This window comes from Dermochelys coriacea, chromosome 10 (genome assembly GCF_009764565.3).
Source record: "Dermochelys coriacea isolate rDerCor1 chromosome 10, rDerCor1.pri.v4, whole genome shotgun sequence".
Lineage (NCBI taxonomy): Eukaryota > Metazoa > Chordata > Testudines > Dermochelyidae > Dermochelys > Dermochelys coriacea.
In genome coordinates this window covers 63,535,779-63,547,813 of record NC_050077.1, presented here as the reverse complement: position 1 = coordinate 63,547,813, position 12,035 = coordinate 63,535,779, and the positions used below count along the sequence as shown (strand labels likewise).

Here is a 12,035-nt window from a genome sequence, read left to right as displayed (position 1 = left end):
CATGAGTCAGTCTACCCAGGCTGGAAGGCTCACTTCCTGCTGCAGTGTAAACATGCCCTTAGTTTCCTCATCTGTAAAATAGAGATAATGATACTTGCCCTCCTTCATAAAGTGCTTTGAGATACACAGACAAAAAGCTCTATAGAAAAGCTAAGGCCAAGATTTTTAAAGGTACTGATGCACTGCTGGACTCAGCATCACCGTGCCTAATTGATTGTCCCTAGGATTAGACTTCTAAGTGCCTAAATCCCTTTTGAAAGTGATATTCCCTTTTGAAAGATCCTAAATCTGTTTGGTTTTGTGATGCTGAGCACAGCAACACCTAAATACATTTAAAAATCTAGGCCCAAGTGACAAGCATTATTCTGAAGGTCGCAACCAGGGACATATGCCCTGGGCTGCAGAGTCCATTGTGATTCCTGGTGAGAAGAGCCCATCCTTCCACATCAGATATTGGGGAGGCTCCCCTGCTGACAACCACAAACGAAGTCATGGACTGTGCCTTACAGAATGAGTGAAATTGGGTAACGGAGCAACTGCCAGCTTCTGAGGGTGAATAACTGCTCCGAATAAGATGCAGCCCCTACAGCTTTGTAATTCAGGGGCTTTGTAAAGTTGTTCTGGGTTGGCTACTGGGGAATAGATTTGGGCCTGACTAGATCTCTACAGTACTTTTTTCCGCAGTAGGCCATAATAGCTTTGAAGGAGCAGTTTTAGTTCATTACATAAGACATAGGACACCTCTCCTCTTCACTAAGCCATCTCAGCCTTTTCTTTTCATGACCAGAACATGTTTTTTATCCGTGAACATGACAAAAAGTTTTCAGGACTCAATCTCTTGGCCATAGTTCTGACTACTTATATTTTGCTTTGTCCCTTAACACAGAGGAGGCAAAAGAAAAAGAAACCCTAATAACTATCATGAAGACACTGATTGATTTTGTGAAGATGATGGTTAAATATGGAACAATCACACCAGAAGAAGGTGTTTCGTATCTGGGTAAGAGCACATACTTTACTCTTTATAATTATGTTATTCATCCTAAATTCTTATACCACTAACAGTGATAATTATATTGTCATCCCACTTGATGCCAGTCTTATTTCAGGCATGATCACTCAGAATATTGAGGCATCACTTTTATGATCATTCTTCATAATAGTATTGAATTTCATATGTTTCACTGTTTTTGTCTTATGAAATGAAAGGTTATCAATCAAATGTAAATTTAGAGGCTAATTCATTGAAGTGTTACTCCATTTTGACACTGGTGTAAGTCCATTGATTTCAGTGACATTACACTGGTGATGAATCAGGCCCTTATATTTTCCCAAAAGAAATACTACATATTGGGACCTTTATTCTGCCTTCCACGAACATCTATAGTAGAGTGGGCCTAACTCTGGGGACCTGGGTCACGTAACTATCCCACCATCTGTCAAGTTTGCTGCATTGTAACTTTGGGTCACAGCTCAGCAATAGGCTATGAGGCTGCTGGCTCCCAGAACCCCTTCATATCATTCTTGGCTATGCAAACTCCCTTTTCTTTAAGAGAGATCTTGGAATGATACAAACTCTCCCTCATAAACCTCCTCTTTTGACATCACATACTCTTGTACATTAAGCATTCATAGCCATTCAAACTGAGCAGCCAGGGATGCAGGAGGAGGGCTCATCTACATGAGGTCTCCTCGACCCGTCACTTTCTCAACTATCCCTGGTCTGGTTTTGCATAATAAGTTTTTGACCTCTCAGCTAAATAAATCAGCCTGTCACAGAGCCAGGATCAGCAGTGACCTTTCATGGAGCCCATAGCCTTGTATAACATAGACAGTTGCAGATATCTGATTACTGGATCCTACTGTAATTGCATGGATTTGTTATCAATAACCTGGTCACAGACAGTACTGTAGTTCATAATGAAAATACACTGCATGATTATTTTTGTACTGTAAATAATGTAGTAAATCTCTGGACAAGTCTTGCACTCCATTCTAGTGGGCTGCTAAAAGCATCATATGTTCAGACAACATCTGTCAGTATTTGGTCCTTTACTGCACAGTCTCTGTATGTGAATTAAAAGTGCCACATACAATAAAGTGATTGATATAAGTACTGTGGAGGTTTCACTATCATCATTGCAAATGGAGATAGTGTGGCTTGTATGCTTTTCACCATAGCATCATGCCAAAACATAATGGGCTCATTTTATCTCTGATCTAACTCCATTGAAGTCAATGGAGTTACATTGGGGACACATTTAACCTATTAATATTTAGGACATTTGTTCAAATTGGCTTTGATTTGGGTATATAAATACTTCAATCCTGGAAACAAATTGCCAGGATGACACAGTGGGGAAGAGGACAGGGATTAGGTTAAGAGTTTTTGGTGACAAAACATATTCTAGCAACTGATGTAGTCAGGTTATGGCTCAAAGAAAAGGAGTACCGGTGGCACCTTAGAGACTAACAAATTTATTAGAGCATAAGCTTTCGTGAGCTACAGCTCACTCTCACGAAAGCTTATGCTCTAATAAATTTGTTAGTCTCTAAGGTGCCACCGGTACTCCTTTTCTTTTTGCGAATACAGACTAACACGGCTGCTACTCTGAAACCTGAGGTTATGGCTCGCAAACCTGTGATTTGTAGAGAGACAGAGAGAGAGAAAAGGAGTACTTGTGGCACCTTAGAGACTAACAAATTTATTTGAGCATAAGCTTTCGTGAGCTACAGCTCACTTCATCAGATGCATTGATTGAGAGATTTTTTTGTGCTCTATTGAAGCAATTTACTGTAATGGAAAAAGCTCTTTCATAGGTCTCAAGTTGCTTCTGTGGTAATCTTTTTTTAGATTTACTGTTGACTGACTTGGGAAATGACTTTAAATTTGACCTTCATAGATTGAGCAAATATTTTCAAGAGTTCAAGGATAGAAAACATATGAGAATATTAGCTTGGTATAGTGGCATAGTCAATGTTATACATCTAAACATTACAAAATGATTTAATATACATGTAAATTCTGCCATATGTACAAGTGCTATTTAGTGAAGTCTAGGTGCTACAGATATGGGCTCAATGTATAACACATACACAGTAAAAAATACAATTATTATAAATGTGTCAGAAGAAAAAATTGCCTTTATTAAAAAAAAACACAACTATTTAATTTCTCCCTTCGACCAGAATTAGTTGGCATCATCAAATCCCATGTTGCTTGACAAAGGAGGAATACTTAGAGTATCTGAGCAGATGGAAATATATTCTCGCCCTGTTTTACTACAGCATTAAGCTGCATAAATTACTTTTGCCTGTCTTTTGATTGAAGCCATGTGGAAACTACATCCCTGAATTATATATTAAAAATAATAAATCATTTATTAAATCAAGTCATAAGCTTTTGTGTCTTCCATGGACATAGAGGCAGTGAGTTTAAATGAATCCACCAGTAACAGCTGGTTTGGGATTTGAAACCACAGCATTATGTCATCATCACTATATCCCACTCAGGGGGAAAATGTCTTGCTGCAACAGTGAATGATACTATTAGGTTTAGCCCTAAGTTGCACAGGATCTAGCTGAAGGATGGTGCTGGGGAAACACACACACACAGAGAAAAACAAAATTGATAATTAAATATATAAAACCAATACATATTGAAAGTCTCGTAATATATCCATAATGCAGAAGCCAGACATCAAGAAACACTATATATGTAAAACCAGTGATGCACTTTAGCAGAAAGCACAAGTCTGGAAGCATTAAAGAGAAGCTAGAACAAACTGAGGTAAAATGTGCATTCATCCAAAACACATCATACTGGGCAACTGTCCTGCGGTTGGAAGAATGCCAGCTATCCTCCCAACACACTCCACTTTTTAACTATTGATGCCACACTTTGGGGGGAAATTCTTCAGCAATGTGAAAGCTCTGCAGTATGTTTCTAGGGAGAGTCTTCCCCTTTACAAATTCTTTCTGGGGAGTACCCCTGCCCTGTGAAGGTTGGATACTATTTTAGTAAAAATCTTTGCAGCCAAAAAAAGAGTATAAAGGGTGTCAGGGTAAAGGGACAACATGGATATAGGGTACAGTTTTATTGCCTGGACTTAGAAAAATTCCAGAAAGCTTGCATACATTTCAAATATTAAACTCTGGTGTATGGGAGATCTATTTTCATTAGCTTGGGGAGTGGAGAGGGGCAGCAGAATTTCTGGAGCAGGGAGATCTAGGATTGTTAGTGACTTGGGGTGAAAATTCATGCAAATGATGCACAGATGAAAGGGCAGACAGCTGTTCTCTACACTTCATGCGCCATAGCAACTAATAAATAATAAAGCAAATAGACAGATGCTCTAACACACATTGCTCAAAATCCAATATTTAAAATGGCAGGTTGAGATTTTCAGTGCAGTCTATGAGATTTAGACATGTTGTCGGGCATTAAAGCTAATTGTAGATGTGTGTCTACTGTCCTCCAGATTGCTTTGAAAAATCTATCGGAGAGACTGAATCCAGGCAGTTTCTGAACAATGCAAAGGAGCATTCGAGCCCTTCAGAGTGGGGAAGTTGGGTTACTGTATGCCGAATAGGACACGTAGTTCATTATATTTATACTTTGAAGATAAGGCTTCTATTTATTTAACAACTAACTGATTCTGAATGTTCTACAAACAGTTTGAGATTGATCACTAAAGGCCCAAATCCTGCAAGGTGCCGAGTGCCTCCTTAGAGATGCTGACAAGCCTCATCTCCTGTTCAAGTTAATGGCAAACTACCATTGACTTCAGCAGAACAGGATCAAGGCCACATTGTATAGATCCTTGTGCAATGCACCATTTTAATATTGGAGTATGAACAATATATCACTTTCCTTCTGTAGCTTTCTTTCACTGTGCTGAGTAGAAGCATGATGGAGTTTCCCTTTGACAGCTTGTCTCTCCTATCTGAGGCATGTGTCTATAATGATGAGATAAATATATACAGGCTGAACAGCACAAAGAAAGGGATTTCTCTGTGTGCTGAGAGAGTCTCCTCTCCAGTGTGTTGTATGTGGGTTCCCCACCACCATATTATCACCCCAGCTCATTTTAAGGTGGAAGGGTATCTCCAAGTAGGTGAATCTTATTTTTTTTTAAGGTGTTGAATTGTTCTTAATTTATCTGGAGCTAATCCAGAACTGCACTATGGTGCTTTATAACTGGTTGTGAGGCTAGGATTTCCTTCTTTCTGGTTGGGCAGATGAAGACGACTGCAGGTTAATCTATCATCCCACTCTTCTATTGATGCTAAATGCATAAAGAAAATCATCTAGTTTTAATAAATATTTAGTGTGAAAGCCTCCCAGGATACCAAACAAATAGCTTGGCTCCCAAAAGAGCTCCAGTTCATTTAAATATGGTAATGAATTACTTAAAACTTTAACCTATACTCTTTAGAGAAGAGTTGACTTGTTGACATTGCATTTATGGGGGTAATATGGTAGCAATCTTATCCTTTGCCATCCCAATTCAATAAAATCTGCACTAGCACGTGAACTTCTAACCCCATGTATCCCCCAAGTGTAGGTTGTGTTGTGTAACATGCTGCTTTAATGAATCGTATTCCCTCTAGTGCAGGGATTCTCAAAATGTGGGTTGTGACCCCCTAGGGGGTCACGGGGTTATTACATGGGGGGTCGCAAGCTGTCATCCTCCACCCCAAACCCCGGTTCATCTCCAACATTTATAATAGTGTTAAATATTAAAAATGTGTTTTAATTTATATGGGGGGGTCTCACTCATAGGCTTGCTGTGTGAAAGGGGTCACCAGTACAAAAGTTTGAGAACCACTGCTCTAGTGGTTAGTGTACAGAAGATAATAGCCTACTATTGCAACCAGCTAATGGAGTTACTCCTTTAGCTCCAGTGAGAGAGACTTATGCTTTGGTGCTAAACGTCTTGTATTGTATCTTCAGTGATGACCTGGGTGGGTCCGTTTATTTTCAGTATCCAAATTAAGGGTTTACGTGCCCTGCTTTTGTACAGCATGGAAGGGAGTAAATTTGAAGAGAATCCACATAGAGTGGAATTTGGGGGCATGGTCTGCATGATGATAAGAAAAGGCATCTACATGGTATGTTTCCTCCCACCACATAGTCACTTTTGGCAACTTTGCACCAGGAATATAGATTGCCCATGAATAAAGGAGCCAGGTGGAGAGGGGAGGAGTCAGGGAACATGTTGCTCTGTGCAACAGTACCCTGAGCAGAAGTAACTCATGTTATGTTTTCCCAATCTGGACAGGGCCTTGGTGGGTGGGAAATATCAGGCTGCTCCAAGTAGCATGGATAAAAACTTGGAGACAGAGGAGGGAAAGGGGACAAAGGAAGAATCAGAGAGAGAGACTGGGCAGAGTGTGGGGCACAAAGGGGAGAATAGGAGGAAATGAGGATTCATGTGTAGGCAGATTGCCCCGTCTGTAATTCCATAGATATATAAATGGGAGGATTTGGCCATTATTACCCAGGATGACTGGTTGGGTTTTGAGCAAGTACCATCTCATCAGCATCCTAAGTAGCTACTGAAGTGTGAAGGGGAATAGCAAAACATGACAAGGAGGAGAGATGAAAGCAGAGCAGTGAGAAGGAAAACACATTTAAGTGTTCTGTGGATTTGGTGTCTATGATGGATTTCCCTCTTAACCTGCTTTGAGTAAAGCAATTAGCATGTTGTGGTTAGAGGTGAAGCAGCAGTGGTACATATAGAGAGCAGTGACATGCCGGACATAGAACCAAAAGCAGACCAGTTCTGAGGAAAAATAGACATGGCTTCATCTCTTCAATATTTATAGTGTTTGAGTCAGAACCACCTCCTTACTTCAAATATGAGCCAGAGCCACCTCTTTCACACCTCCTTCCTTCAGCTCTGAATCACTGTCTGATTCTCTCGCCCCTTCCACAGCTGAGTAGGAGATTATTTTGGTTGGAACTGGACATGAACAGATGTCTCTGTGCATTTGTTTCTCATGGGCTATTCAGAGAAGGATTCTAAATGACATGACATACCAGCAATGGGTAAGTGGTTCATAGGTAGGCACACACCCTCTGTATGAGCAATTGCCTGGGTGGACATACCCGGAGTTTTTAAAACTAGTTTGTCCTTTCTCTAAAGATATTACTCATAATACAATTTTACTGTAACGCTATATTGGAGCCAAATTGTACCTCTGAAGGAAATTCCACCAGGAGGGAAAAGAAGACCCAGGAATCTCCATATGGTTCAGCTGCAAAGATGTTCTCTGGTGGAAAGTTTTGAGGACACAGGGAGTGCAGACCCCAAACCCTTCAGACCCTGGGGAAATGCACCTCTGATCCCATAGGGGAACTGACTCACTGTGCTGCTCTCATGCTCTCTCAGCTACCATTTGGGATGCTAAAGTGGGTGTTCTTTCCTTGGCCCTCCTGTAAAGTGCCCCTCAGAGCTCCACCACAACACAGACCAGTGCCCAGGAGACACAACTTGGACTATAATGGGGAGACACAAGGACACAGCTGAGTATACTGCCAAGCTTGTGCAGTACTCCTCAATACAGCCACTCCAGACACTGAGCCTGAACATGTTCCCATTGAAACCAGTGACAAAATTTCCAGCTACTTAGGTTGGCTCAGGTCTGGGCCAATAGCGTAATGCAGAGAGCAGAAAAGTGTCTAGCAGTTTGTTCCTCTTTCACCCACTGTTACTGCGTCTGAATTGCCAGGTGAAAGCCTCCCTGTCAATGTAGGATACACACAGGTTGGTGAGTGTAACTTACATGATGAGCGGAAGGAAGGATGAGGGCTGTGGCAGGAGTGTATAAGCAGGTGAGACATAAGGAGGGCACCCCATGAATATAATTAAGCCTTATCAAACCCCTCATTACACAGTGCCAGTTGCTTTTCTTGCTACAACCTTCTGCCCCCATCAACGAATAAATTATATCTACTTATATGCACACACTCACTAATGTTTAACTTTCACCACCATGTAGGTCACCTCTCAGTTTGGCCCTAAGCCTTCCATCTCAAAAAAGGGATGTGTTGGTCAGCTAGGTCCTGAGGGCCAAATCCACTCCTTCGCACCATAAAGAGGCACCAAAGGGATGGTCTGGATCCATCCACTCCTATCTAGAAGGACATTGGGGGTCAGTCTCCCTTTGCCAATCTATGGGATGGCATTGAATTTAACAGCAAAACAAGTCAAATGGTTTTCCTGCTTTCCCCAGAGAAGGTGTGGCACTTGTGTGGGTTGTCCCAGAACAAAAATTCCAATAATGACCTGATCCTACATTTCTTTCCCACCCAAAGCCCCAGACGCTTCAAGTGAGAGTTCTTCAGTCTGGTGAGAGTGCCAGATCTGACTCCAGAAAGAACCAATGACAGCCCCAGATTGAAAAGCATGTGACTGCCGGCCTAGGACGTGGCACTGAGATTCTGAAAGGATTTGCCCCATATTGTAGTGTATAGATATGGAGATCTTGGGCCAAGAGAGAAATCTGAGTGACATGTGAGATCATAGCATATCCACAGGCTCATCAGCTGAATTACTATAGGGAGGTTTCAGTTGTTTCAGTATTACTAGACCCCTCTCATTGAACCACTCCTCCCTCATTGACTCCCCAAACCTCATGAAACACCCTTTCAACTAAAAAGAGGATATTGCATTTCATTCCTCTGTTCTTGCAAATACCATGGCTCTTCTTCTACATCCCTTTGCTGACTTCTTCCCACTCTCCCTGCTGGATCTCCTAATATTTTCTCTGTTGATGTTTAGTTTCTCTGATTCTTAAAAGCCCAGTGCTTTGCACCCTGTCACTTTTTTTTTTTTTTGTGGTGAAAAGATCATTTTCCATCCCATTTGTTGATATTTAACAGCTCAGCATAAGGACTGCCTTCTGGAGTCAGTGTCTCTGTAGGCACATCTGAGCTCTGAAACCGTAAATGTGGGATTAGGACTAGGATGTTGGGTAGGGAGGGTGCCATGTATCTGAATTTCCCAAATTAAGTTTCTCCCCTTGAGTTACAGGTGGGTTTACATGACCCCTGTCCCACTCCAGTGCCCTTCGCAAGATGCATGCTATCAAACTGTTACTTAATGGGCTGCACAGGCAGCCTGAGCTGCCCCACAGAGGGAGGGGGTTAGATAGGAGGAGGAATTGCATCATATGGCTCTTGAGAGATTTCCCATCTGGCTAACCCCAGAGTGATGTTGATGAAATCCTCTGAAGCAGTGGTTCTCAACCTGCGGCCCAGTCAGCACACAGCTGTGGCCGTAGGCGGTGATTTGTAATGGCACTGGTGGGTGCTCGACCCCCTTTGCCCCCATCCCCACCTGACTCCACCCCTGCCCTGCCCCCTCCTGCCCCCATTCTACCCCCTTCCCCAAAGTCCCCACCCCAACTCCACCCCCCTCCCTGCCCCTATTCGACTCCTTCCCCAAATCCATTCCCCAGCCCTGCTTCTTCTCTGCCTCCTCCCCTGAGTTTGCCGTGTTCCCACTCCCCCCTCCCTCACAGCAAGCTCCGGGAGGGAGGGGGAGGAGGCGAGTGGAGGTGAGGTGGGGTGGGGGAGTGGGAAGCTTGACTGCCATTGGGTGCAGAATACTCACTAATTTTTCCCTGTGGGTGCTCCAGCCCCGGAGCACCCATGGAGTTGGCACCTATGGCTGTGGCCCCCGTGACATCTTCAGGACCATACAGGTAGTATATATATTGTGTGGAGGTGGCCCACACAACACAGAGAGAGCTGCATATGCGGCCCACAATGGTAAATAGGTTGAGAACTACTGCTCTGGAGGGAGCTGCCTCTAGCTATCCTGAGCCGCATGAAGGAGTTAGCCTGATGCCCAGCCTTTGTGGGAGGGGATTAAACAGAAATAACAAAGGAAATCCTGACACTGCTTCCACCTCAGACAAACAAACTAACTAACTCTTAATTGTGATGTCCCCCTCAGAATGTCCTCTCCTTCTCATTGCTGATTACCAAGAGAGCAGTGTGTGAGGCTGCATCTGTCTCCTTTCAGATCAGCCTGCCCCTCTTGGCTGATTCATTCCACGATGCCCCCACCTGGGATATGTGACATGACTCTCTCATGAGTGGTAATGATGAGGCTGCAAACACTTGGTTGTGACACCACGCAGGCAGATTCTAAAGGAGACATGTTCACATGTAAAAATATTCTGGTGATAAGTGTGTTGGGAAGAAGTCCCAGAAACATGCATGACAAATTCACATGGCTTAAGTAAGAATTGGGGACATTTACTCTGCCAGAATTTCCCAGTGATCCTTGTGTTCTGACAGATGATCAACAGTAAGAAGGAGCCACACCCCAGCCTCGGAGGACAGTTTTGCTGGCCACCTGGTGTACATACATTGCATGTAGCCATTACTTTTTTTAGGAAGCCCTGTCTCCTGCTCTCCCACACTTCACCCTTGAGAGTGAGAGTTCCATGTTTCTTGTAGAATGTAGCGGTCAGGGGAGGTTATTATCATGGAAAGAGAAGGGTTCTCTTAGGTAGCTGGGGCGAGTTCTGTGGATGTTTGTGTGTTTATGCTTATGTATAGCCTGGATGTCACAAAGGCATGGAGCAGCACAGCTAGAGCTTCACAACAAACAGTAGAGGCCTCAGCCTCCTAGCCACTGGCAGACTGTCAGCATTCTGGTCCTGCACCAGTGTCCCCTGTGGGTGTTGATGGGTTATACACTAACTCCAGATCTGGTCACTCAAGTGGCTGTAGCACTCTGAAGGGGATGGAGTCTCAGCTCTCCGCCTGAGTCCCTCTGGATGCTTACCCCTTTCGGGACCTGGGAAACAAACAAACAGCAATGGGGAGTCTAGAAGGACCTAAAGGCTGTGGTTTGAGCTGATGATATGGAGGCAGACTCCCTTGGTAGAAAATGATGTGACAATAGTTGCTAGATGTTCAAAGTGTCTCCCTCTTCCCACCATCACCTCTGTCTTGTGTGGGTTCAGCTTCAGCCAGCTTGCTTACATCCAGGTGCTGATCATGGCTGGTCCATGGGACAGTTGGAAATGATGCTCCTTGTGTCAGAAGTAATGAAGATATAGGGCTGGGTGTTGTCTGAATGTTGCTGTCATTTGAGACCATGGTGCCTTAGGATTGCTCTTTTAACTTGGTGTGGATGTTAAATAGGATGGAAGAGAGACTCAACACTCCAGAGGTGAGTTCTCTGGAAGCAAAGGGGCAGTTACCTATCACTATCACATCTCTCTGCAGTATCCCTAGAGGAAGGATGTGGGCCATTTCAGTGCTTCCCTCTGAGGAAGGACAGTAGTATGCCATGATCAGTGATGATAAATGCCACAGACAGATCCAGATGTCCATAGATGTGTCACTGTGGACATCTTTCTCCTGTGTATGGGCAAGAGTGAATCATCAATCAGCAAAACCAGTGCTACCTCCATTCCATGACTGCAGCCCACCTCTAGTTCGGTGCCGGAGGCCCAACTTTAGCTACTAGTAGTTCATATAACCCCTTTTTGATGGGGTGAGATATGTGAAGCTGATTAAGGGCCAAACACTGCATTCAGTTTCACTGGTGAAAAGCCATTGAAGTAAACAGAATTACTTGTGTTTACATCAGTGTAACAGAGAGCAGAATTTGGTCCAAATTATTGAGCCAGCCTGACATTCCATGCAGGAGGGAGCAGTGAATCATATATACACAAGTCAATACATAAACAAATACTGAGCAGACTTGCGTCTTCTGAGAGATGGAAAGAGAGCTTGCAAGATCTCTCAGATCACCCATTGCAAGAAGCAGGAGAGCCTGGTTGAGCTCTGCTTTTCTTGGTGACTGAAACATACATAAACATACTGGTAACTATCAGCACAAACTCTAATGCTGAAGCCTGCTATAGTATGTTAAACTGATTTCTTTACCTGTAGTTAAGTTGCTATCAAGAGCTATGATCATCACATTCTGTTTAAAAACCCAGCATTTCTATGCTGCATGGGAACAACACAACAGAGCAAGTCTTTTTTGCAGAAGTGTTGT

At 43.3% G+C, this 12,035-nt stretch overlaps 1 protein-coding gene across 4 annotated transcripts in view; it reads left to right on the top strand.

Moving 5' to 3' along the window:
* The window catches only part of SCG3 (secretogranin III), a 63,065-nt gene that overhangs the window by 30,780 nt on the left and 20,250 nt on the right, over positions 1-12,035 (top strand). For all 4 annotated transcript variants that reach the window (XM_043493260.1, XM_043493261.1, XM_043493262.1 and 1 more), the window contains one exon: positions 887-1,000. In XM_043493260.1, coding sequence (XP_043349195.1) covers positions 887-1,000 — 114 coding nt within the window. The remainder of the gene's footprint in view (positions 1-886; positions 1,001-12,035) is intronic.